The sequence below is a fragment of the Diceros bicornis genome, chromosome 40 (genome assembly GCF_020826845.1).
Source record: "Diceros bicornis minor isolate mBicDic1 chromosome 40, mDicBic1.mat.cur, whole genome shotgun sequence".
Classification (NCBI taxonomy): Eukaryota; Metazoa; Chordata; class Mammalia; order Perissodactyla; family Rhinocerotidae; genus Diceros; species Diceros bicornis.
Window position 1 is genome coordinate 13,887,890 of NC_080779.1, and position 27,714 is coordinate 13,915,603.

Here is a 27,714-nt window from a genome sequence, read left to right on the forward strand (position 1 = left end):
GATAAAGAGCCAAACCTGGTCTTTTAATAACATATTTTGGCACATCTGTGCATGTCATTTACCCTAATCTGACAATTGTGTAATTTGCCTTTGGGGGGAAAACAGACCTGTAAATTTTCTTAATGCCTGTTTTTTACCCCTAATGAAAATGGTGTTAAATGAAAATTGTATGTTAGTGCCATGGGGAGATATTATCAACACATTCGATATTTGGTTTTGCATTTAAAAATTCCTAGTATAACCTCTGTTGTGTTTTATTCTTTCTCTAGACAAGTTGGCATTAAGAATGGAATGTTTTTTGGGCACGCGAAACAACTTTGTCCTAATCTTCAAGCTGTTCCATATGATTTTCATGCATATAAGGAAGTTGCACGCACGATGTATGAAACGTTGGCAAGGTACAGTGTGTAATATAGTCACTTGCATGTCTGTGTTGTTTCACTTCTTTTATCTGATATTAAAGGTAGTCTGGTTGTCTTTAGGATTGTCAGGGTCACATTGGCTAGACTTTTATCTCTTTCAGGAACCCTTTCCTCAGCATCCCAGTGTGTCGTCCTCTCTCCTTTCTTTGAGCAGCTCCAGTAGTCAGTAGCTCGATCTTAAGGGACATTTTTGCACTGTTAGAATTGTTCAGGTGCTCCCTGGTGATGCTGTGAAATCGGATTCTTTCTCTACATGACTTTAAGTCAGTGGTTCTGGTTTTCTTGCCACTGAACCAGATAGATGCAGGATTGGAATTTTTTAACCTGGTTATTCTCTTTTATTACTTTTGAATTATAGTTTTATTTATAATTAGAACTGATGGGTTAACAAGTAGAGACTCTTTAAAACCTTTTATCTTCTGAAATCATTAGGGGGCCGGCCCCGTGGCTTAGCGGTTAAGTGCGCGCGTTCCACTGCTGGCGGCCCGGGTTCAGATCCCGGACGCACACTGATGCACCGCTTCTCCGGCCATGCTGAGGTCGCGTCCCACATACAGCAACTAGAAGGGTGTGCAACTATGACATGCAACTATGTACTGGGGCTTTGGGGAAAAAAAGGAGGAGGATTGGCAATAGATGTTAGCTCAGAGCCGGTCTTCCTCAGCAAAAAGTGGAGGATTAGCCTGGATGTTAGCTCAGGGCTGATCTTCCTCACACACACAAAAAAAACATTAGGTATGTCAGAAGTTAGTTTTTGTAAAATTTAGATTTTATTAATAGTTTCAAGATGGTTGATTAGATGGCTTGAGAAAAGATTAATTTTTAAAATATTTGCAGTATAGATATATTGAATATTAATTCAAAACTCAAAATTAAAAACAAGTATGTGGCAGGCCATGTATGCTGTAAAGCAGAAGTCAGCATGTTTTCTCCATAACGGGCCAGGTAAGGTCTCTGTTCCAGCTCCTTGACTCTGCTGTGTATAAAGTGAAAGTAGCTACAGACAATATATTAATGAATGGGCATGGCTGTGTGCCTTGAAATCTTTATTTACCAAAACAGGCATCCAAGGTTTGTCCACCCTTGGGCTGTATTGGTGTTCTAAGAGATACACTTCTTGCCTCTATCTTCACCTCTTCCTCTGCTTTCCTATGCATTACTTTGAATACCTATTTACTGAATATCTATTAAGTAAAAGCAACTGTTGTTGCTGCTAGTCCTCCAGTGAGGAATAAGATCCAATCTCTACTTAGCAGGAGAGAGAAAATAAAAAGGGACAGATGAAGTTATCTGGCATCAGTATATAGGATTGAGTGCTGAATGATAAGCCAGTTAAAATCACAGTTGTCCTTAAGACCCCAAATATGGGAATGTTGGTGTTACCAAGTAGAAAGTGTGCTTTTTAAAATCCTTTTCTAAAAAAAGCTAAGGTAGTAGTATCTGAATGAGGTCTGGGAATGGGTGACTGACCTAAGGAGTGGTCCTACTGTGTCCTGGGTATCAAGACCCTTGAGCAAACCACCAGCCTAAACTGCTGATGGAGGAGGATTTGAGGGAGAGCCATGACACATACTAGTCCTGATACAATTTTAGTCTTTGGAGACATTTTCAGTGGCATGTGACCGTTCTTTGGGGAAAAAATTTACAGTGCTATTCTCCTATCACCCTTTGGAAATCCTGCCTGAGCTTCATGCTCTCCATGCCTCAGGGCAGCTTGTACTCTGAAGCAGAATTCCTCATGTCAGGTATGCCCTTCTGCTCTTGCAAATTTCACCCTTAAACAAAACACTCATTTCTTAAATGAATATAGATATTAATCTGATGTATAACCTACAGTAAGGTGTATGAGAGATGAGGCCTGGCCCTCCTGGTGTACATTACCAACTGGATTATTAAAGATACATTTTTGATCCTGAGGCCCTTCTGGTTGCCTCCCATTTATGGTCCACATATTTAATTAGCATCAGAGCCACAAGGCAGTTCTTCTCTTCCTTTTTCTCCTCTCTAGCTATTAAAAGAAGTCCTTTGTATAGGCAGATCATGACCAAAAAACAAAACCCAAGGTATTTCCACATGCAGGGAGTATAGTTGATGTCCTTTTAAGCATTTGGGATGATAGGCCGTTATATCCTGTATCCTAGGCCTGCTACAGTGAATAGTATTTAATTGTATTTTTGTTTAGGAGAGCATCAATTACTTATGTGACTGGTTTGTGTGATTTTTCTATTTCTTAAGGATTCTGGTAAACCACATTTGAAAATTGATTCGATTAAATGTTATGACGGTTATAATTCATCCACTGCTGTTCAACTACTCAGAGGTTTACAAAGGTATTCTCAGTATAGAGAAACTGAAATGAAAATTTCTGCTGTATTTTTGGTAGTTAATATGGAAAAAAGAAAATACTAACTTTGCAGTTAAAAATTAGGTGACTGTATAATGCCACTTGGGCCCATTTAGTTAAAATGCTAATGTATTTTAGCATTCTAAGTCTTGTTAAGGAAGTGTTGAAGAAAGATACACTAGGAAGACTGTATTTTGCAACATTCGTGTCTGCCAGACGGCAGGCTGTGGCTGTGACTCACTGCCTTTGCTTTGTGTTGATAGCTATACACATAACATCGAAGCTGTCAGTTGTGATGAAGCACTAGTAGACATCACTGAAATCCTTGCAGAGACCAGACTAACTCCTGATGAATTTGCAAATGCTGTCCGCATGGAAATCAAAAACCAGACTAAATGTGCTGCTTCTGTTGGAATTGGTTAGTATCCTGCTTATCTCCTACTTTTCATTTTACGCAGGGCATTGCTTTGGGATCATTGAATATCACTTAATTAGTTAATTTTTTTGTGAGGAGATCAGCCCTGTGCTAACATCTGCCAATCCCCCTCTTTTTTTTGCCGAGGAAGACTGGCCCTGGGCTAACATCTGTGCCCATCTTCCTCCACTTTATATGGGACGCCACCGCAGCATGGCTTGCCAAACAGCATGTCGGTACGCGCCCAGCATCCGAACTGGTGAACCCTGGGCTGCTGCAGCAGAGCACGAGCACTTAACCACTTGCGCCACTGGGCTGGCCCCTAATATCGCTTAATTTTTAGGAGTGATTTTTAGATTTGTTTTATTACCTTATTACCTTTTATTACCTCTATGCAGTAGCATAGACTTGTGACTTCTTTTTTTTTTTTTTTTTATAATTTTATTTATTTATTTTTTCCCCCAAAGCCCCAGTAGATAGTTGTATGTCAGAGCTGCACATCCTTCTAGTTGCTGTATGTGGGACGCGGCCTCAGCATGGCCAGAGAAGTGGTGTGTCAGTGCGCGGCGGGATCCGAACCCGGGCTGCCAGCAGCGGAGCGCGCGCACTTAACCACTAAGCCACGGGGCTGGCCCCAACCTGTGACTTCTAAAGCAGTTCTTAGCATTGCTGACAGTTGTGCAGTACCTCTGGTAAAAGTGTTGGAAATGCAAGTGGTTGATAATATCTTTGAAATAAACAAGTTGGAATATTTCTTCTTCTTCCTCAAAAATGCAGAGAATTGGGGCCCGGCCCCGTGGCCAAGTGGTTAAAATTCTGCACGCTCCACTTCAGTGGCCTGCGTTCACTGGATGGATCCCAGACGCGGACCCACACCACTTGTCAAGCCATGCTGTGGTGACGTCCCATGTACAAAATAAAGGAGGAATTGGAGCAGATGTTAGCTCAGGGCTAATCTTCCTCAAGCAAAAAAAGAGGAGGATTGGCAACGGATGTTAGCTCAGGGCGAATCTTCCTCAGCAAAAAAAAGAAAAATGGGGAGAATTGAATTCAATATTTGTAAACAGTATTTTTTTTTAAAAGTGAACGGAAGCCATATTTAGAGCAGTGTGGTGGGGGGAATTTTGAGTTAAGTGTTGTTAAGTATGAGTCTTCTTGGAATTCATTTACTTTCTGAACTCGAGCATCCTGGATCTCAACCAGTCCTGTCTTCACTCAGTTCCAGAAGTCACTCTTATGGACAAATGCCCTCACTGGTCATCCTGACTCTCCTCACCCCTTAACTCTTTCATCTTTAAGCCTTGCTCTGTATTTCCTCAGCTACTCCCATCATTTGTCCTTCTTTTCTTCACTCTTCCAGCTGTGACCTCTGGAACTCTCTCTGTCGCACCTAAGCTTCCCTGCGCCACCTCCTCCTCTCTGAACGTACTCAGTCCTTCTTGCCAAGATGCCTCTTTTCTTGCCATTCTCTCAAGTGGATCCAGTTTGTCCCTGCCATGCTCTGAACGCCATGCTCTGTACGCCATGCTCTGTATGCCACCGGCTTGGGAGGTGGAGAGAACTTTCTCTTAGCTTGCCTTTGTCACTTCCAGTCATTTCTCTTCCGTTCTCATTCAAAAACCCTCCTTCTTATGAAGTTCCCTGTCTCATTTGTACTTTTGGGATTTTAATTTATAGAGATAACTGAGTGAGGACACAGTCCAATGCTATTGAAAGAAGATTTTTATTACTTACACTTCCCAGGAGGAGGAGGGGGGCATGCCGTACCCCATGGAGAAGCACCAGGCTGTGGTCAGGAGGCAGAAGCAGGAGTGAGGGGAGATCCTAGGCCAGGGCCTTTATTCAGGTTTCTCCGGAAAAGGTCAGAGAGGGCCGAGTAAACAGCTTCGGATTGGCTGCTTTGGGTAATTCCCGTGATCTTAGGGCTGTATGCGTGGTCTCTAGTTGCCTGGCACCTGGCCTTGGGATGCTGTAGAGCAGGAGAAATACTGGCTTGATATGCGTAAGTTTGGTAAGGAGATGGTTTGAGGTGGCTGGCTTACATATGAGAGGCTGTTCCCAAGGAAGTTACTGTCTCTAGGAATTAGCTAGTTTTAGGAGGGCAGGCGTTCCCTGCCAGCAAGACTTTTAGCTGTGAAAACATCATCAGATACAGAAAATGAAAACATGATTAATACGTTCATAACGTCCCTTGAGTTACTAGCTAGCCTACGTTTTTGCTCCCTGGTGTTTGGCCCGCAGATCCTCCTCAGTATTCGTTCAGGACCTACGTTCTCTATTCCCTTATCAGGCATGTGTTTAGTGTTTTGTTTGTTTCTAGTTGTACTTATTTTTAATTGACACGTTTGATGACGTGAATGCATTCTTTTAACTTCAAGCACGTAATTAAACTGAGAATCCCATAGGACATTTCCACTCGTCAGCCCCTTTTCTCCTCGAAAACTCAGCCACCTTTGTCATTGTGGTGTGACTCGCCAGAACTGCTTCTCTTCGTGGGTGTCTTTATGTTTACCATAGGAAAGCACACAGTTTTACATAAGTCTCCCATACAATCAAGGCATTTTCTTTCTATGTCTTCCGTAATTTCCAGAGATTTTATTATTTACATAAAGGTTCACCTAGCGTCCTGGTTTCTCAGAGCCCCAGTACCTTCTCAGTTCCCAGGAGCCTTTTCGTCTGCTCTGCTTTAGTCATCCATGTCCCTGCCTGCACCTCGGACCTTGTGTCAGGGTCCGTCTTTGTTCTTAAGAGTCTTATAGCCTCAGTTTCTGCTGCACATGTTCTGATCATGTAGGGAGACTTCTGGTTCTTTGGGCTTGCTTTTTTTCCCCAATCTGATAGCATTCCTTTGGCCTTACTTCTCTACCTAGCCTGGATCTGTTGGCTGGTAAAATCAACTAATTTTGGATCATTGTTGTCAATTCCTATAAACCCCCAATCTTACAGTTAGGACTGCTGTCTCCGTTCCTTTACCTGCGTAGGAGATGTTGAAATGGCACTTATTTTGGAAGAAGGAGAACTGTACTGGTTATAGTCTGCAATACTTAACAAAATTCTGCCAGTTTTGTACCATATTTGAAATGATCAAAATTGCAAATTATTTATTGTCATTCTTTTTAGAAATTTGATAAGTAAGCTGTCTGTAGATGTCTTTGTTAAGAAATTTAAAAAATAATTGTGGTGACTATTTCTTGAGCAACTTTTTTTTATTTTTTAACTTTATAGGTTCTAATATTCTCCTGGCTAGAATGGCAACTAGAAAAGCAAAACCAGATGGCCAGTACCACTTAAAACCAGAAGAAGTAGATGATTTTATCAGAGGGCAGCTAGTTACTAATCTACCAGGTAAATACAAATCTTTTCCTTTTAACTCTTTTTTATTGGAAACATTTATTAGTCCTTTTCATAGTTCTATAATATATCTCTTTTCCAAAACATGAATTAAAATTTTTTTTTATCTATTATTGCATGTCATGAGAAACACAGTTTGGAATTCCACAACGAGTGCCCCCTCAGTTGATTTACCAGGGCCTTATGTTACGTTTTAGTTTTGCTTCTCAAGTGTTTTACTTTAAGTATTTCTCAAGTAGCAAGATCAAGGAATTCTAAGAACTCATTTTAAAGGGAATGTGATGAAATTGACTTTTAGTCCTTTAAATAAATCCTAATTAAGATATTGTACTTCTAGGCCAAAGATAAAGTTTTGAGAATTGATTCCTCTATTTACAAAATTATCCTGCCAGACTAATGATAGTTTTCTGAGTTTAGTAAGCAAATAGTTGTAAAAGTAGAAAATATATGAACCATATTAGGAAGAATAAAACCTAAAGACGAAGTATTGTATTTTGTTAATGCAAAAGTTGAAGTAAAACTTTCATCTACACCTTTCTCGCCTAAAGGGGAGGATGTTTAATTATTTTATATTTTTATGTAGTTACTGTGTGGCTAACTAACCAGCATGCACAAGTCTTTCCACAGAGAAATGATCAAATACAATTAATTGTAACTGGAAAATGTTGCCCTTTTGAGGCTTTGAATAGACGTAGTTTTTTTGTGTAGGACAATTCATTTCACAACTATTAAATATTTAGACTTGCTTTCTATGGTAGATACCTCTTTCTAAGAAATTTCTCTAAACCTTATAGTAATCCTTGTTACTATTTCAGATAGTCCTCTCCTATTTGTTATAAAGCAGCCTGTGTTAGCTTCATAAAGCCCCCGTATAGTGTGGTGGGGAAAGTTCAAGAGAGTACATTTTTGATGGAAGTTTTTTTACGTCATTTGTTAAAAGTGGATTCAGTGGTATTTTTAGATGCATATTCTTAAGCCTAATAGAAGTATATTGGAACTAACTTAGAAATTTCTGTTATAGGCCATTAAATATTAACTGACCCAAATGCCATTTTATGGTGGGTTAGTTTTAAAGATTCCTGACCCTTATTAGACAATACAATTTAAACAGTTTTAATAACACATCTTATTGCAGTTTTATCTAAGAAAGAATCAAGAGTATTTAAGGCTGCATGTGAAATTTGAGTTCCGGTTTATTGTACTTGCCATCTCTACTAGTTTACTAAGGCTGCCATAACAAAATACCACAGACTGGGTGGCTTAAACAACAGAAATTTATTTTGTCAAGATTTCGGGGGCTAGAAGTCCATGACTGAGTTGTCGGCAGGGCTGGTTTCTCCTGAGGCCTCTCTCCTTGGCTTGTAGATGCCGCCTCCTCCCTGTGTCTCCACATGGTCTTTTCTCTGTGTGCATCTGTGTCCTAATCTCTTCTTACAGGGGCACCGGGCATATTGGGGCAGGCCCACTCATATGACCTCATTTTACCTTAATTACCTTTTCTACGGCCCTCTCCTATAGTCACATTCTGAGGTACTAGAATTAGGCTTTCAATATTTGAATTTTTTTTTTTTTTGGTGAGGAAGATTGGCCCTGAGCTAACATCTGTTGCCAGTCTTCCTCTCTTTGCTTGAGGAAGATGGTCGCTGAGCTAACATCTGTTCCAGTCTTCCTCTACTTTGTATATGGGACGCCGCCATAGCATGGGTTGATGAGTGTTGCATAGGTCCGTGCTGGGGTTCTGAACCTATGAACCCCAGGCCGCCGAAGTGGAGCACGTGAACTTAACCACTATGCTACCAGGCAGGCCTCCTCAACATACCAATTTGGGGAAACATAATTTAGTTTGTAATACCATCTTTAAACTGAATCATTTTTGTGGGTTTTGTTTGTTTGTTTGGTTTTGGGTTTTTTTAAACAGAAATAGAGAAATTTTAGTTCCTTGGCCTAGTAGTCTTACCTTGAACCTTCATTTGCTTCCTGGCTGGAGGGACTTTATTTCTTTTTTTTTTTTTTTTTTTGGTGAGGAGATCAGCCCTGAGCTAACATCCGCCAATCCTCCTCTTTTTTTGCTGAGGAAGACGGCCCTGGGCTAACATCTGTGCCTATCTTCCTCCACTTTATATGGGACGCCGCCACAGCATGGCTTACCAAGCAGTGCGTCGGTGCGCGCCCGGGATCCGAACCGGCGAACCCCGGGCCGCCGCAGCGGAGCGCGCGCACTTAACCGCTTGCGCCACCGGGCCGGCCCCCGGGACTTTATTTCTTGAAGGGCAAGTGTGAGGTTACATGTCCTGGTTTTTAGGCACAGCCTTGAATTTCCTGAGGGACGTCTGAAAGATAGGGGGGCAGCAAGATTGGCTTCCTCTGGCATGCTTCCTCTGCCTTCTCCTCATGCGGCCTTCTTTATCCTTCAAAACCCGGTTATATCCACCCAAAATTATTCAGGTGATTTTAATGTGTTTAAACTATTGACTTGTATAAAATCCCTAAAGTCTTAATCAGACAGATTTAGAACATTTAAGGTATGCAGAATGTCAGCCTTCTCTGTTGTTGGCCCTGTCCTGAAGATGGCATTATAATCCATCTTTACCCAAAGTGTCTTCTACAGAATACAAGCTGTTCCTTTAAAAAAGGATTTCACATACAGTAAAATTTCTGAGAATTCTTACAATAAAGAAACCTATTTATCTTTGTTAAAAACTAATAGTTTCCCAAAGATATTTGAAGATGAATATATAGTACCTATTAACATCTTATGGAACATGCTTTGAGGACATTTTGCTCTCTAACCAGTGACCAGAAGACATTCAGTGTTAACACACTGCACCCCTTGTCCTCCACGAGCTCCCTGTGGCCCTCTCTGCCCATAAATGTTTATGGAGCACATAGTGTGCCTAGCACAATATACATAATTATTGTAGCTATATAAAAGGAAAGTACACTCATAAGTTTATGTTTTAGGGGACTCCACAGAATAATAATTATATGTTATGCTAACAAATTACGTAGTGAGTTCTGTTTAATGAAAAGAAGGATTGACGCCAACAACTATTACAGTAGCCATTTCTACGTGTTCTTTGGATCTTTGTAAGGCTTTTCACCCTATGCATTTGCCCCTAATTTAAGGCCCTTTGGCACCTTGTTCAGCCTACACTGGGTTTGTGCACCCAATCTGTGGTTTCTACCTATTCGTCCCATTCTCAGAGAAACCCCATGAATGTGTAGGTGTGCATAAAGATTTATACTGTCCCGGTATGGTAGCCACTAGCCAAGTGAAGTTAGTGAAATTTAAAGTTAAATAAAATTAAAATTGCGTTCCTCAGTTCACTAGCCACATTTCAGTGCTCAGTAGCCACATGGGGCAAGTGCTCATTGAATTGGACAGCACAGATGTAGAACATTTCCACCATCACAGAAGGTTCTGGTGGACAGCGCTGATTTAGGTGGTGGAAACTTTATTCTTTGAAACGTTACTGTTCTGTGTCTCTGTTGGACTGTCAAGTTCTGGATACTATGGAGGAGACATTGCTGGCCATTTCTAACCTAAAGTAATAGTCCCACTTTAAGGACAGATACCCAGTCTTTGTCCCAGTGGCTGACAGGAGCTTCCATCTTGGTTTTTCTTCTCTCCTTCTTGGAGACTTGGTTCTAAGGTACCATATTTTCCTTCACTTTTTTGTTGCTAGGTGGCTGCACTCAATTGGAGCCTCAAGACGTTAGTTTCTCCTTAGAGGCGCTTCCTTTCCTTATAAACACTTAGATGATGCAGTCAGTTAAATTAGCAAGGCTCTCAGGGTTTCAGTGCTGATTCTAAGCTTAATTTTTCCACCCCATTCAACATAACAGGAGTTAGAGGTAGACCACCCCCAGGCCTCCCTCCTCACTCGACTTCAGGCCCATGCCCTTTTGTTAGATGAGCTTGCAATGGAAAGGATCTTTTTCTTCTTCCCTAGAAGGACAGTTCAGTTATATTAGGGTGATTGTGGTTAGTTTAGGGATGTTTAATATAATAGCCTTTTTTCTGTTCCACTATACTCAAGATACTCTCAAAAACTATAGGTTTCCCCCCGTCCCACCCCAACACATACACATATACAATTAACCAAAATCGCTGATTTTGGAAGTCAGTGAGAACAGTTGGCTCCCAAGATCTGTAGGGAAAGATCATGGTCACGTTTTGAGAGTGGGGAGCGGGGCAATGATGGGAGGGAATAAAACAGAGACCAAAAGCTTCCCCTTCCTTTACACGAATAGCTGTGTGAAGTGACTGTCTGACTTGGGCCAAACTAGTATTTGATTTGTCCATTCCATTGGGTTTCTCCTCCCCTTCTTGAAAAATACTCAGATAGTTTCACTTAGAATTTCACCTTTCTGTGAATGGTGCTCTGGAGGATTGTGCTGTTGGTGTTAACTCAGGCCCTGGCACCCTTACTTCCCTTTGTTCTGACTTGAACTTGAAAATGGCACAAGTGGGTGGCAGCCCCCTCAACACCTTTCATCTCACTCCCACTAGCGAGTAACTTACCTCGGTTCAAACTTGTCCTGCCCACCTCCATGCCGTAGGTGTTAGTGAGGCTGACAGCCTCCTGAACTTTCTCATACATAACTGCTTCAAGAGGTTCTCCTGGCAGAATGTGGACTAGACTGGTTGTTCCTTCTACTGAAGACACTCAGAGAGTAGGAGCCAGATGTGACAATGACAGTGGTGGGCAGAAGATACCAGACTTCACTCTGAGCTCTCTGATAAGATCCTAGAGAAGACCAGAAACGGTCTTTTCCTCACTGAGGGGAAGTACTGATTTGATGGTGTGGAGACCATTTTGATAAGAATTTTACTTTCCCTAGGTTACTTTTAAATATCTTACTAGAAATGCATACCTTTGTTAAGCCTTTGGGCAAATTGAAAGCAGCAGAACTCATCAGCATCTTTTGGGTGAGGCCCAAACCTTGCATCTTTTAGGACTATGACATAGGGACTGCTGCATGCGGACTCGGCTGTGTGGGAGGGTTAATACCTTTTCAGGGAGATAATCTTTGTTGAGGTTGTCGTGTCCCGTGTCCATCCCCCCCGCCCGCCCCCCACTTTGTTTACTTAGGAACCGTCATCCCTCGGTCACCGGTACTACTTTGTCCAGTGTGACAGCAAGTAACATCTTTGGGTTCTTAAGTTCTTGTTCCCATTCAAAGAAAATGTGGCTGACACTGTTGTGAAGTTTGTTCATCCCTGAAATCATAGTAGGATTCCTGACATTCTGTGAATTTCCTAGTAGGTCTCTAAGTTGTACTATAGACTTGTTTAAACAAGTCTATTACTTAACTAGTTGATTTTGTCAGTGAGATCGAAAACTTGGTATTACTCAGTAATAAATAAATATTACATTCATTTGAGAACTTATTTATATGTATTTGAGAAGTTCTGGTTGACCTGTATGTGGAGTTCAAATTGAGTAGATTCTAGCATAATTTGCACTAAAAAATTGTTTAATCTGTAAGATGCTTCAGTTATGTTGCTTAAAAATTTTAAGGAAGTTTTTTTTTTTTTTTTAATAATTTTACTTATTTATTTTTCCCCCAAAGCCCCAGTGGATAGTTGTATGTCATAGTTGCACATCCTTCTAGTTGCTGTATGTGAGACGCGGCCTCAGCATGGCCAGAGAAGTGGTGCGTCAGTGCGCGCCCAGGATCCGAACACGGGCCACCAGTAGCGGAGCGCGCACACTCAGCCGCTAAGCCGCGGGGCCGGCCCAAAGGAAGATTATTTTAAATTAGTTTTGTGCATGAATGATAGTTGTATTGCTACATTGTTTTTAATAGTTTATGTGCAGAGTTAAAGAACTATACGTATCCCCTTTCCTAGGAGTTGGGCCTTCGATGGAATCCAAGTTGGCATCTTTGGGAATTAAAACTTGTGGAGACTTGCAGTATATGACCATGGCAAAACTCCAAAAAGAATTTGGTCCCAAAACAGGTCAGATGCTTTATAGGTTCTGCCGTGGTTTGGATGATAGACCAGTTCGAACTGAAAAGGAAAGAAAATCGGTGTCAGCGGAGATCAACTATGGAATCAGGTTTACCCAGGTACTGGTCTCTGACCGGGTGTTACCTTGTGTTGTTCTGTATATTTTCACATAGTCCTGTCTTCAACTAGACCTTAGACTCTTGATCTTGAAATGAAGTCTTAAAACTCTTGATCTTTCCAGAGCTTGAGTTTAGACACTTAGCAGGATAGTCAGTAATATACGTTTAATATTGAAAGTTAAAATATTTGAGAAGAATTGTTAGGTATATAGGAAAATAATATGGCAGTTTTTCTACATTTGTCTTTCCATAGCCAAAAGAAGCAGAAGCTTTTCTTCTGAATCTTTCAGAAGAAATTCAACGACGACTTGAAGCTGCTGGTGTGAAGGGTAAACGCCTGACTCTCAAAATCCTGGTACGAAAGCCGGGGGCCCCTGTGGAAACTGCCAAATTTGGAGGCCATGGAATTTGTGATAGCTTCACTAGGTAAGCTTATCTTGAAAAGGATATCGGATGTTGATATTTCAGTGTAGGTTATTACAATTGTTAGAAAATGAAGAAAACCAAGCAAGAGTATGAAGAAAGATCTGTGAACTGTGATGTTAATTTGGTATTCTGTAGAGCCAGGCCTCAGTCCGAGGCCATTTGACTTACGTTAATGTGCTCAGGTTCAGCCAGTCACGGGAACCTGTAGCAGTGAGTCTGCCTGTCAGAGTGTTCCTGACCTTCGGCAGCCTGTCCAGGGGTCTTCAGGGTGTTGACTTCAGTGCTTGGACAGAAGGAAAGGGAAGGGCTAAGACCTGCCACCACGAGGATGGATGCTTGTGGGCTTGGTGAGAGGGTCCCGGAGGGAAATTTCAGGATAGTAATGCAAAAAATGATTTGAATGAGACATTTGCTTAATTTAGGGAGGTATAATTTCTGTTTGTGAAAAGATTAATCATTGTAATCTCTGAAAACTGGTAGAAAGCATTTAAAAACCCTATTTTTTTATGTGAGGGCCACTAATGTAAAACTTATGTAGGATTTGGGACCAATGTGAAAATACTTAATTTTGCATGCTATTTTATACTACACAGTACACTGTATTTTTTGTGTCAATCAACCAAAGCTTTGAGACTGTTGACCCTGAAAGCCACATGTAAGGAATTCTAAAATATAGTTTAATTAAGGGTTAGCTCTTGCCAACCATATATATTGGATTCATGTACATAGTGATATTAAATGTACTAGGACTAATGCGATGACTGATCTCAAACACAGAAAACTTCTAGCTTTATCATTAATGCGTTTGTTCACCATGAAAACAGGGATTATGTTGTTGTACATTAAACAACATAATTTATAAAATACATTTTTATGCAGTTGGTAGTCTTGAACTGTTATATTTACCTATTTTAATAAACATTCTGATGTACTCATATTTCAAATGGTAGTTAAATACAGTGTTAGTGTTCATTTCTGTAATAAGTTGAGTATTAGGCCCTTACTCAGGAATATAATTATCTTTTTAAAGATGGTTTCTATGACAAAATCAGATCCAGTTTTTAGTACCTTTTCTGGGAACGTAACCTGGAACTTTATTCAAGATACAGGGAAAGGATCATCCAAAAATTAAATAGTTTTCCTTTGGAAAGAGAACTGGTAGTAGTTCCTCTTGCCATGTATGCACTTTTAAATATCTTAGAGTTACTTAGCATTGTGTATTTCGGTGCCTTCAGCAGTACCTAGCGGCTCACTCTGTCTAATCTTAATAAGAAAATCAGCCTTCGTTTAATCCTTTTTGGAAAATCCAGGTACTCCAAAAATCTAATTACAGTGTTTAAAAATCTAGATTAATTATACTTTATTCCCCCCAATTCAAGGGTAATATTCATTTAGCTTTTTTGTAAAGCACATATCTGCTTGCTGTTGGTATTTGTTCCATTTTTGTCCCAAACTTAAAAAAGTTTTATTATGAAAATTTTAAACATATGCATACAAAGTAGAAAGAATAGTATAATGAACCCCTATGCACTCATCACCTGATTTCAACAATTACTGTTAGCTACCCCTGTACCATTCTTCCTCCCCTTCCCCCCCAGTTATTTTGAAGCCAATATCGGATACCATATCATTTTCTTCCACAAATATTTCAGTGTTTATCTCTAACGAGTTAAGGACTTTTTGTTTAGTAAACACAGGACAGTTCAAAATCTGCTGCACATTGCTGGTAATAAAGTATACATTTTGCTGTGCCCCTAAAATATTAACATTGAATGAGACATGACAGTGCAAAAAGAGCACATGATTAATTGAAACAAGTGTAATTTTATAAATGTTACCAACATGTAGATCAACTATAAGCCATTGCCGTTAACTTAAACCTTAAATTCTGGTGGTATTATAACTGCATAAGAAATGCTTTAGGTGAAGGATTATGAAATATTATCATACTGACCCTATATTTCCTCTAATTCAGGGGTTAACAAACTGCTTCCTGTGGGCCGAATCCAGCCTGTTGTCTGTTTTTATATGATTTGTGTGAGCTAAGAATGATTTTTATATAAAAAGTTGTAAAAAATGGAGAATATGTGAGAGAGACCACAAAGCACTAGCTATTTTACTGTCTGGCTCTTTACAGAACAAGTTTGTGGACCCCTGCCGTAGTCTAACTGAAGTACTGTTCAACTGAGTAGACTAAGAAGTGGTATTCCACATTCTGTAATTTTATAACCTCTTCTAATTGGCCTTAATCAAAAGCTGCATGGCCATCATGTGACTCTCAGATTCTGCTACATTGGAATACTGTAATAGAAATGACAGGCTTTACGTTGCATATCAAAGAGCCACATGTAGATGGAGATCTGTGGCTTGAGTATCATTTAGGAAAATTTTTCTTATAACAGTGTATTTTTTGGGAAAAGAATTTTTCCCCCCTTGGAGTTCTTTTGTGTATATGTTTTTAATTTAAATTGTGTGTGGTGTGTGGTGTGTGTGTGTGTGTGTGTGTGTGTGTGTGTGTGTGTGTATATTTTTTTTTTTTTAAAAATCAAAGTAGTACATGTAATTGAAAAGGACAAATACAATGCTTGCAGTCCTTTGCACTACCCCTCCCCAGCTCTGAGTGACATGCTTGTCAACTTTTTAGTGGTTTCTTCTGGTATTTACACCCATATTTCTACATATATCCTTAAACTGCTATTTCTAGCTTATTTCAGTTTTGCAGAATGTTTTCTGACTTTCTACTATAGATGAGGGTTTATTCTCTTCTCTCTTCATTGTCTGTTGCTGTTTGCCCTGTATGCATATTTCCTTTGCCCTCAATAAAGTCATCGTTTTTTGTTTGATCACTATGTAGTGTTACATTATTATGACCATGTACATACTGTACATAGCTGGTCCTTATAGTCCACTGTGATCACATTTCCTTTCCTGTTGAACTTGTTTTCCCTGGAATTACTAAGTATCTTGTTTTGTTTGCTTTTTTGTGAATTTGCCACTCAGTTCATCCCCAGACCCCCTTCCAGTATGTTTCAATACATCAGCAATCTATTGCTTTGATCTTTCTTAGGTCCCTCCAGCCTGCTACTCCATTCTGGATCTGTTTATTTTAAGACCTACTGCAGAGTTGGAGTCCTGGGATGTCCCTTCTCTGTGATCTGTGTCGCGTCCCTGTTTTCCTGGATCCCTGGTCTCCTTCTAATATCTTATTGAGAAGGAATGCATGGGTGTCAGTTTTTTTTAATCTATCTATCATGTTCAATAGTTTTGCTGACCTAAAGTTTATAAATACAACTTAGAAATCATTTTTTCCTCAGACATTTACAGGCTCCCTTGTCATCTTTTTTTCAGGATTACTATTGAGAAGTTCAGTGCTCTTCTGATTGCTTGTTCTGTATAGGAGATCTGTTCTTTCTGGAGCTTCCAGGATCTTCTCTTTATCTCAGGGGTTCTGGAATTTTATTGTTTGGTCTTTGTTTTTGTGCCAGGTACTTTGTCAGTATTTAATTTTTTATTTTTACTAGCATTTTAGATTTTTGAGGTTTTTTTTTTTTTTTAATCTCTGGACATTTAAATATTTATAGTATCTCTTATTTCACAGATGCAGTATTATCTCTTATCTCTTAAATACTCTTCTAGTCCCACTGTCAGTCTGTTTCTCTGAGTTCCTGTTTTCCTATTTTGGTTGCTGTCTTTCATAAGAGGTTTCCTTCAGGTACCATAGTTCTTGGCTGGCCGTCTGTACGTGAACAACTAAAATGTTGTGTGGAACCTCTGGATTCTTAGTGGGACATGTAGACCAGTGGGCTTGCCCATAGCATGTGGCTGGAGCTTTGGGTACCACGTCAGTTGACAGTATCTGCAGTTTTGTCTGTTAGGCTTGTCAGTTTCCCCAGAATGAAATCCTCCAATCTCCTGCCCAGAGGGCAGGTGAGAAGATGTCAAGATGGCAGCTAGCATTCTGGTTATTCAGTAGGAAGAGGGGTTTGGGTGGGAAAAGAAGGATGTATGTTTCATTTGAGAGTGAGGTGCCTCACTCTTCCTTAGCTGCGTGTGATACCGCATAGCTTCTCTGTGTCAGCATTCCCATATGTAGTGAGTCTTCCCCAAAGGAGAGAGGGGATCTCTGAGAGTCTACTTCTCATGTGCGTTCTCAGCCCCATTGTCTCCCCTCTCCTTTCACAGGTACCTGACACCTCTAATTACTGAGCTTTTCTGAGTTCTGTAGCATAAATTGGCTTCTCTCAAGTTGGTGCCTTGCTTAAGGCATTTAGCAGGCGTTTGGTAATTTAGTATTTACTGGCTTGCTTTCAATATTCTAAATTATAAACATTTTCCCACTACTCTTGTCACCTCTCCCATTTCTATCTTTTAAGAGTTCATACCTTTTAAAAATAATTTCAAGTCAGTTTAGTAGTGCTTTGGAAAGAAATGTAGATAAACCACCATGGTCCACTGAACCGTCTGGCTTTTAAGTTATTCTGTATTTATCGCTGTGAAATAAGTTTAAGGTAGTTATTAAGTAACAAATCAATGGAAATATTTTGCAAATGATTTCCTTAAAGAAACAGGTACTTTTCATAGATGAATACATATATGTCCTCATGGTACTGAAAAAATAAATACAATAAATGTAACTTTTGGCACCTAATAATGGTGGCAGATTCGCTAGTCCTCCTTCAAGAGTTCTTAAAGATCTAAGATCAAGATCTGTTTTCTTGTCTCTCTGGGTTTTAGACAGGGTACCACCATATTTCCTTTGTCATAGCTGTCCACACATTTTTTTATCCATTTATAGAGCCTCTGAGAGAAAGTAAAGTTGTAATGAACGTATTCACGTGTTGAAATTATTCAGTAGCCTTACTTCAAACATAATGAAAATAGAGTCAAGAACCAAAATACAGGGGATTCATCTTTCTTTTGTGAATAGTAACCATACCTCAACATAGATATTCTTGGAACCTGAAGCTTCTCTTGGAATCTAAAACGTTGTACTTAAACATTCATACTTTAGTTGCAACATAATGTGCCTATATTTGTATATGCATTAACTAAAATACATCTTTAAAAAAAAAATTCCAACTTATTTTTAGTTGACAGGTCTCCAATAGTTTTTATCTTTAAGTTCCAATGTTCTATATGATTTTTCTTTTCCCCCTTGCTGCCGGTGTAATTATTTGGTATTACTGGCTTCCTTGAACGAAGACTATCTCATTCATTTTTAAGAATTATAATTAGTACTTAATTATTTAAACTTTTTTATAACTTTCTTTACAACTTTTCTATAACTCTTTAAACAGTTCCATGCTACTGAGCTCCTAGTGAATACATATAGAATGTAGCTTTTGTTCCTTTAAAAAAGTTGATTCTATCATTTACAGGACCGTAACTCTTGACCAGGCAACAGATAGTGCAAAAATAATTGGAAAGGCTACACTAAACATGTTTCATACGATGAAACTAAATATATCGGATATGAGAGGGGTAAGTATGTAACATTTTTAAATTCTGACTTTCTGTAATGTTTTTCTCATTTGAGGCTTATCTGAGATTGGTCCTGGTGAAGTGTAGGGGGTTTATATGCAGGTTTTCAACTTCTTTGATGGTAATACAAGGAGAACAGAAACGGAAGAGCTCCTTTCTCATCTGACCTCGTTTCCTTATTTTTCAGAGAAGAGTCAAATTTGTTCTGAAAGCTTTGTTTTCTGCCTACAATAATAATTTTGTATCTTGAATTTTTATAGTGCCTATCTTTTACTAGAACTTATCTTACATGCATTATCTTGCTTCCTGTTCTTGTGCCCCTAGAAGTAGATGGGATGGTGAGGATTGGGAATCTACAAATAATTCTTGTACCTTTAAGGTCCTTTTTAATTAGAAATTTATTCTGATGCCTGATGAATGATGATTTAGGAGGGAGAGTTTACCACAGGCACATAAAGATGCCTTTGGAACAAATAAGTGAGAGGGCATTAAAAATGTAAAAACGGGGGCCGGCCAGGTGGCGCAAGCGGTTAAGTGCGCGCGCTCCACTGCGGCGGCCTGGGGTTCGCCGGTCTGGATCCTGGGCGCACACCGACGCACTGCTTGGCAAGCCATGCTGTGGCGGTGTCCCATATATAAAGTGGAGGAAGATGGGCACGGATGTTAGCCCAGGGCCAGTCTTCCTCAGGGAAAAAATAAAAAAACAAAAGAGGTGGATTGGCAGATGTTAGCACAGGGCTGATCTCCTCACCAAAAAAAAAAAAAAAAAAAAAGTAAAAACCCTAATTTTCTGTTCTTGAAGATTAACCTTCGAAGGTTCAGTTGCGTGAGTGCACACATGTGAGGAAAGGATCGTTTGTTATTGGCTTGGTGTGGGTTTTGTGGAAGGATTAAAAAGTTGCTAAGCCAGCCATGATTAAAACTTCTCCCTGAAATACTGTTGTAAGGTTTATGGAGGGGTGTGTGTGTCGGGGGTGGTTATCTGTACAGATACCTGTAGTGTACACACTGCCCATCCCATCCCCCCAAACCCACTTTTTATTTGAAAAGTACTTCATTTTTAAAAGAAAAATGATAAAGTAAGGTTGCAAGTAGATTGTCCCCATTTGGATTTTTTAAAAATCTTATTATTTTTTTTAAAGATTTTATTTATTTTTTTTACCCCCAAAGCCCCAGTAGATAGTTGTGTCATCGCTGCACATCCTTCTAGTTGCTGTACGTGGGGCGCGGCCTCAGCATGGCCGGAGAAGTGGTGCGTTGGTGCACACCCGGGATCCGAACCTGGGCCGCCAGCAGCGGAGCGCACTCACTTAACCGCTAAGCCACGGGACCGGCCCTGAAAATCTTATTTTTAAAAACTTAGTTGACTAGAACTTTAGTGGGATATAGTATTCCACGTTTTTGGATTTTCTGATTTTGAAGAGATTGCAGTATATTTGGGTAGAATAGGATACTCTAAGATTGAGGTGAATAACTACTTACTAGCTAGTATAGAAGTAGTTTTTGTAATAAATGATATAGAAGGCTGTTTGAATACTTTCATTTAAGCTTTTATTCTAGAAACAGGATCTAGAAGATAGTAAAGGATTAGCTGAGAATTTTGCTAGTTGAATTCATATTTTCACTTTAGTTTTGCTAGAAACATATTTATTATTCTGATTCTAGGTTGGGATTCACGTGAATCAGCTGATTCCGACTAATCCAAACCCTTCTGCATGTCCCAGTCGCCCATCTGTTCAGTCAAGCCACTTTCCTGGTGGGTCACACTCTGTCCTTGATCTCTTCCAAATTCAAAAAGCTAAGAAATCTTCAGAAGAGGAGCACAAGGAAGGTCAGTGGTCATCATTGTGGTTCTCCTTTGGGTGCTGCTTATGTCCGTAGGAAGGCTAAGTTAATTTAAAACTTGTCTGGCATGGTTCTATGTAACTTTTTAAGGAACAGTTGACATCCTGAATTCTGATGAATCAGTAATCAAGTTTGTTTTATTTGCAGTGGATTAAAGCCCCCCCACCCCATGATCTTAAGGAGCTGTTTCATGTGTATTGTCTATACTTTCAGTATTTCTGGCTGCTGTGGATCTGGAAATATCATCTGCCTCTAGAACTTGTACTTTCTTGCCATCTTTTTCTACACATCTGACATCAAGTATCAGTCCTGTTATTAGCAAAGCAGAGTCTTCAGGGAAATGGAATGGTCTACATTCTCCCATCAGTTTAAAATCAAGACTTAACCTGAGTATAGAGGTCCCATCACCTTCCCAGGTATATTTTTACACTTCTAAATATGATGTAAGTGCAAAAGTAGTTTTACAGTAGGAATGACATTTAACTTCTTGATCAGTATAGCCAAGAAAGGGAGAAAAGGCTACTTGTTAGGGTGGATCATGATGTGACCGTATTCCAAATGAGAAACATCAGGTTAGGTGAAGGATTGTGCTTTTGCAAAGATTTGCAGCTCTTGCAGGTTGTAAAACATGGATGAGAGCCAGGTCTGTAAACTGCCCCTCTTAGTAGCCACTTTCCCTCTTTGTGACATTGGTAATCACATGGACCGCTCTATTCAACAATACAGCTTTGGTGATCATTAGTAGAGGCTTATGTCAGAGATTTTTCTTGCAGCATTTGCCAGCAGTTCTCTCTGTAGAGTGAATGATTTTCCTAACATAAGCTATTCATTCAGTTGGTATGAACTGTACGTGTGGTATACTGTTGGAATTTTTGCTCCTTGACAGCTTAAGATAGCACTTGAGACTGTACTGGGAAGCAGTTTCTCTGCTTCCTTAAGTAGTAGGAGGCTGAAGGAGATGTCCATGCTAACTATAAGAGGGAAGGGGACAATTGTGACATGCTTGCATTGGGTCCCAGTTGCTGGTGTTATCCAGAAACAGTTGCTCCCAGCAAGGTAAGATTGGCCTGCTCAGCTTATGAGGTTGCATGTTCCTAAAGGGATGTGCATGGATGGGCAGAAGGTTCTGGTGTGTAGGCTGGAGAAAGTTAGCTTCTAGAATCCCTCTATTCTAGCTTGCTGTTTTCAGACTAGAACTATTTCTGTTTTGGGGCAGACAGTCTCCTGTCTGAAGGGTGAACTTGTGATTCAGGACTCTCTTACCCCATCCAGGAAATCTGACATATGCCACATCTGGCATAAGATTTGACCTTGACAAAGGCTCTACCTGTCTCTCTACTGCTGTTCCAGGAGATGCAGTGAGTCTGTTTGGACTTGGCTGATTGCGTGGTGCTGACCACTAGTGTATACTTGTCATCTGCAGACTCCACCCATTATACTCAGGCAAAAGGCCAAGATAGTCCAAAAATATGCTGTCTTGGAGGGGAGCTTTCCTAGCCTAGTTATCTGCACCTTATGTTCATTATCCAGGATGTTCAAATTGAAATTAAAGTGATACATTAACTCTCCAAACATGTCATCTCCAAGCGTGTTTTACCCTCAGACTCGTATGTGCTGTGTTATAGCTCGACCAGTCCGTTTTAGAAGCACTTCCCCCTGATCTCCGGGAACAAGTAGAGCAAGTTTGTGCTGCTCAGCAAGGAGAGCCACATGGCGACAGAAAGAAAGAACCAGTAAATGGCTGTAATACAGGAATTTTGCCACAACCAGTTGGGACAGTTTTGTTACAAATACCAGAACCTCAAGAATCTAACAGTGACACCGGAATTAATGTAATAGCCCTTCCAGCATTTTCACAGGTAAGGTCAATTTAGGCACCTTCTACCGTAGTTTAAATATTCTCACCCATCCTACTCCAGCTCAGGGCATGTCCCATTTCCTTTTTGCCTTTGCACCCTAAACTCTCGGTAGCTGACACCATGTCCACTGGGGGAGGAGGGTCGGCCCTTCTCCACATCACCTGCAGGACGCTGGCAGAGCCGCCTCTCCTGAAGCAGCACAGTGTGGCACCAGAGGGCGGGAAGAGGGAGGCTGTGCCTTGTGGGTGCTTAAAGCCTCTACCCGGAAAGAGAGGTTCTCCTGTTTCACTGGCAGGAGATTACTGGGCCACACGGGTAAGAGGGTGGAGGTGTATAATCATACACTACGGACACGGACACAAGCTGAGTTTGATGTTTAAAAAAAACATTACATAGGAGCCCGTTGTCTTGTCTTTTGCTTCTCATTTTCTACTAGTGCTTCTTGTCGTGGTTGTTCTGCAGTGGTTTTTTTTTTTTAAGTCAATTCATAGTCAAAACTTTATTCCTATTCTCACCCTAAAACCTTGAGAATTTAATGAGCTTTGATATTGAGGACCTATTAAGAATTCATACAGATTAGAAAAGTATGATTTGAAAACAATCAGTTTTGTGGAAAGTATAAACCAGCTGCCATATAGGATCAGCTCAGGTTTGAATTTGAACCTTCTCTTTTCCGCTAGTTGGATCCTGAGGTGTTTGCTGCCCTTCCTGCTGAGCTTCAGAAGGAGCTGAGAACAGCATACGATCAAAGACAAAGGCAGGGAGAGAACACTCACCAGCAGCCAGCCAGCACGTCTGGTAAGCCTTGGAAGTGACATGTAACAAAAATGAAGATGAGAGAAATGAAATCATTGTTGTATATTATTATTGTAGTAGATAATGGCCAAAGTCTAAGCTGTCAGTCACGTTGAGAGCTCTTCATATTGGAGAGTAGAACAAGTATACAGTACCAGTAAGTTTGTCATCATCCTAGTTGGATTTGTATCTCTAGCTTCTTGACTTAAAAACACCATTCTTAAAAAAAAAATGTCTGGGGGCCAGCCCGGTGGCATAGGGGTTAAGTGTGCGCGCTGCGGTGGCCCGGGGTTCGCAGGTTTGGGTCCCGGGCATGGACCTACGCACAGCTTGTCAGGCCATGCTGTGGCGGCGTCCTGTATAAAGTAGAGGAAGATGGGCATGGATGTTAGCCCAGGGCCAGTCTTCCTCAGCAAAAAAGAGGATTGGCAGCGGATGTTAGCTCAGGGCTAATGTCCCTCACCAAAAAAAAAAAAAGTCTGAATAAGATACTACCAGAAATCTTTTGAATGACTGATACATCAAAGGATGTAGGTTTAAAACACAAAATCTGAAGGTTTTTGAACGTGTCACAAACACTACATTTACTGTAAAAACAGAATAGCGCCTGCTGAACTAGTGTATTTCACCTGTTGAGTTTTCATTTGATCCTTAGGAGCACCCACCATAGATAAGCGGTGTTCTGAAGGTCAGATTAGTAAGTGGCCGAGCAGAGAGGCTAGGAATTGTCGAGCCTGCACTTGCAGCAGTTTTCAGTAACTACCCCCCCACAGTCTTGGCGAGGGGCCTGTGCACGTGTGGAAGAGGGTGTGTGCACGTGCTCAGGGTTGTATCAGGGAGATGGGAAGAGAACCTGTGGTACTAGCCAGACATACTTTGTTGAGAATCTTATATCCATATTGTTTTAGTGCCAAAGAATCCGTTACTTCAGCTAAAACCAGCAGCAGTGAAAGAAAAGAAAAGAAGCAAGAAAAAAAATCCCATCAGTTCCCCCAAAAAGATTCAGAGTCCTTTGAAAAACAAGCTGCTTAACTGTCCTGCAAAAACGCTGCCCGGGGCCTGTGGGAGTCCCCAGAAGCTCATGGATGGGTTTTTAAAATATGAAGGCCCTGCTTCTGAGAAACCTCTGGTAATATTTTTTTATATTTTTTAAACTTTCACCTTTTATCAGATCTTAATGTACTTGATATTACGTAAATACAGCACTTTTTATCATTTGTTTTCTTAACAGGGAGAACTCGCTGCTTCCACTTCAGGTGTGCCAGGCCTTCCTGATTTGCAGCCTGACCCCTCTGGCTGTGTTAGGCCCCCAGCACCCAACTTAGCGGGAGCTGTGGAATTCAGTGACGTGAAGACCTTGCTCAAAGAATGGATAACTACCATTTCAGGTTGGCTTGGCTGGTGTTGAGATTGCTGAAGGCTGAAATGTAACAGTCCTATGATTTCAGAACATCAACGGACTCCACTATATAGATGGAACTCATTTTCCTAAATCGAATAAGTTTAAACAAGCTACTCCCTAACCTTTTAAACTCTGGTGCTGGCTTTGAAAAGTTCCTTACCATAGACTGTTCGTTTGATAGCTACAGGCAGTGGTATAGTTGTAGAAATGCAGTTTTCCTTTATCCCTGTAGAGCACTGCCTTTCTCCTTCAAAAAGATAGTTTGGTCCTCATTTGAGGTTTTTCCCCTCTCTAGATCCAATGGAAGAAGACATTCTGCAAGTTGTGAAATACTGTACTGATCTAATAGAGGAAAAAGATTTGGAAAAACTGGACCTAGTTATAAAATACATGAAAAGGTAACTATTCAGTACTTTAGTTGTTTATCAAAAGGAAAAAATTGGCATGTCACAATGACTAATTGAGGGAGGCGAGGGGCTGAGCAACTGTTACACTTTCTGACCATCAGTTGTGTTCCCTTTTTTATTAACCCTAGAGAGTAAAGTTATGTCCTTTATTTTGAAACCCAGAGAAAGAAATGCCATAATGTTGACTGGGTAGTAAATAAGATCAAAATGAGATTGTTCCCCTCAGGGGTTATATAGTTTAAAACCATATTAAGTACTTTTGAGTGTTTTTTTTGCTAAAATTGGTTCTTAGGTAAAAATGTTAAAACCCTCAAACCCTAAAGATATGTTAAACTAATCCTTGAAGAAGAAATCCGTCTTTCCTGATGTTTCTTCTTTCCCCGCCTTTAGGTTGATGCAGCAGTCGGTGGAATCGGTTTGGAACATGGCATTTGACTTTATTCTTGACAACGTTCAGGTGGTTTTACAACAGACTTATGGAAGCACACTAAAAGTGACATAAATATTCCTGGGGAGCCTGGTGCGTGCCACTAACTGTGCCATAAGTGCTTGTGAGGTATTTGCAAAGTGCATGATAGTAATGCTCTGAGTTTTTATAATTTTAAATTTCTTTTTAAACAAGTGTTTTGTACATTTCTTTTCAATAAGTGCCAAATTTGTCAGTATTGCATGTAAATAATTGTGTTAATTCTTTTACTGTAGTATAGATTCTATTTACAAAATGTTTGTTTATAAAGTTTTATGGATTTTTACAGTGAAGTGTTTACAGTTGTTTAATAAAGAACTGTATGTATATTTTGTACAGGCTCCTTTTTGTGAATCCTTTAGGAAGCAAATCCTGAACTGTTTATTATCCTTAAAGGCTGACTATTATCCTTAAAGGCTGACAAACCTCAAGCCAGACTCTTACAGGTTCCATGCTAAGCTGTGAAATTCCTGAGGTCCCAGACTGGGATTCTACTACTTCCAAGCAAGGGTAACGCTTCTAAACAATTGTAGCATTCTTGTCCCCAAGCATGAACACAGGAGCACGTTAGGAAAATCTTCTTTACTTCTTCCAAGCAGAGGAATTTACATTATTTTGAATTAGAACACACACACACAATTGAGTTTTTTCCTGGGAAAATTATGTCCCACAGATGGTTCAGAGGTGGTGGTGTCTTTGCCTCTACTGGCCGTTGAGAAACTTCAATAATGAAGAATGGTACAGATATTCAAATGTATATAAAGTATTTTTCTATGCTATATGTTATACCATGACACTTTAAAAATATAGATTATAATTAATTCTATGCCCGTGAATACTTGGGAACATTTTCTTCCAACACCCCATACTGACTTCATTCAACACTGTGCTATAAATAGGTAGGTAGTCAGATATTCGAGATCTGTTATAAAATCGCACGCTAAGAGATTTCTTACATTGGGGAAAGAAGTATATACTCACGTGGACCCACATTCTTCAGGAAAACCATAAAACTAGCTGCAATCAGATTACTAATACAAATAAATCATTATGATGTCTCTGCAACAACTTAGAAAGAAGCACTAAGCCCAAAGAGTTATTCTATTCCCTACTGATTGTCTCCTCAGAACATGTGTGCATAATAGAATTTTTCTAGGATAAAACAGACCAAGATTGATGTATAAAAATTCCTAATGTTAACATGTGCTAGTACACAAGATATGATAGTTAACAAAACAGTTCTTGTCCCTAAAAGAACGAGCTGAACTGAGGATGATGACTCACGAGAGGGAAGCTACGCTAACATGGAAGCCTAACAGAGCTCACTCGTCCATGTCTGTTTTCTTTATTGGTAGTTCAGAATTGTGCTGATTACAGTGGACTCGCATGACTATACAAGCAGCAAAGAGCAGCCAGCTATGCTTCACACCATGGTTTCACACAAAGCAGATAAAGAAGCATCAGAATGCCTAATTTTCTATTTTAAAAAATTTCTAAGGGCTTATGGCAGAAGAATGCTGGAAAAAATCACTGTGGGAAGGATATGCATAAATAAAGAAGTATTTCTTACATCAAAAAAGTCCCAAGAATCACAAAATCTGCAGAAGCTTGGTTAATCAAATACTGCAGTACTGATTTAATCAGTATAAAATCGAAAGAGCTTTAGATCTGTAATAAAAATCCAAATTTAGGGAAGGGCAAACTTTAAAACAGCAGCCAGTAGAGGAGGGTTGGGCAAGTGAACAGGCACGTTGGAACCGTGGGGACGTGTAATCGACCACTGTCAAACCAGTGTAAGTTTCTTGGTTTCTCATGGAAAACATTTTATACACCTATTTTTTTCCTTCCATACTTAAGTTCATCAGTGTTCAGATACATCCATTCCATTTTTTGTCTTGTTTTTCTTGGTGTTATTACAACATAATATTGCATTTTCTCCAATCCCTGTCCCATGTGGAAAAATTAGATGATTTCAAATACTTTCTTCAGCTCCACAATAAGCTGCCAGTCACTCTTCTGCATTTCATCTCTGAACCAGTCTTTGAGGGCATCGATGGACTGCCGGCTGATCTGCAATTTCCAAGGCATAAAGAGGTAAACAAAAGAATGTAACAAACAAGTGCCAAAGAAAAGCATGTGGCCCCATAGTCTGTCACCAGATGGTGCTCATTACAAAGAAAGCTTAGGCAGAAATAACAAAGGCAGTGCTTGCCTGCCTTTTAGGGGAGCAGAATCCCAGCACCACATCTGTTAGGTGAGTCAGGCAGAAGGGGATCTAGGAGTCCTGGTGGGCACTCTGTTAGGAGGCACTTTCCTCAGCAAAGACAAGGCCATACTACAGATCAAACCCTAGTGAAGAATCCAGTCCCATCAGATTCTAAAAGTTCAAACTTCAGCCCTCAGAGCTACCAAGTAAAGGTAAT

At 40.1% G+C, this 27,714-nt stretch overlaps 2 protein-coding genes across 8 annotated transcripts in view; one reads left to right on the top strand and one right to left on the bottom strand.

The window, feature by feature from the left end:
* The window catches only part of REV1 (REV1 DNA directed polymerase), a 96,200-nt gene extending 70,573 nt beyond the window's left edge, over positions 1–25,627 (top strand). For all 7 annotated transcript variants that reach the window (XM_058534468.1, XM_058534466.1, XM_058534467.1 and 4 more), the window contains 14 exons: positions 270–398; positions 3,030–3,184; positions 6,407–6,526; positions 12,390–12,610; positions 12,864–13,036; positions 18,415–18,517; positions 20,183–20,348; positions 20,576–20,778; positions 21,988–22,221; positions 22,902–23,019; positions 23,925–24,145; positions 24,248–24,404; positions 24,714–24,816; positions 25,216–25,627. In XM_058534468.1, coding sequence (XP_058390451.1) covers positions 270–398; positions 3,030–3,184; positions 6,407–6,526; positions 12,390–12,610; positions 12,864–13,036; positions 18,415–18,517; positions 20,183–20,348; positions 20,576–20,778; positions 21,988–22,221; positions 22,902–23,019; positions 23,925–24,145; positions 24,248–24,404; positions 24,714–24,816; positions 25,216–25,327 — 2,215 coding nt within the window. In that variant the 3' untranslated portion in view covers positions 25,328–25,627. The remainder of the gene's footprint in view (positions 1–269; positions 399–3,029; positions 3,185–6,406; positions 6,527–12,389; positions 12,611–12,863; positions 13,037–18,414; positions 18,518–20,182; positions 20,349–20,575; positions 20,779–21,987; positions 22,222–22,901; positions 23,020–23,924; positions 24,146–24,247; positions 24,405–24,713; positions 24,817–25,215) is intronic.
* Positions 25,628–25,854: 227 nt separating this feature from the next.
* The window catches only part of EIF5B (eukaryotic translation initiation factor 5B), a 90,074-nt gene continuing 88,214 nt past the window's right edge, over positions 25,855–27,714 (bottom strand). Inside the window, exon 24 of the mRNA XM_058534473.1 lies at positions 25,855–27,361. Coding sequence (XP_058390456.1) covers positions 27,254–27,361 — 108 coding nt within the window. The 3' untranslated portion in view covers positions 25,855–27,253. The remainder of the gene's footprint in view (positions 27,362–27,714) is intronic.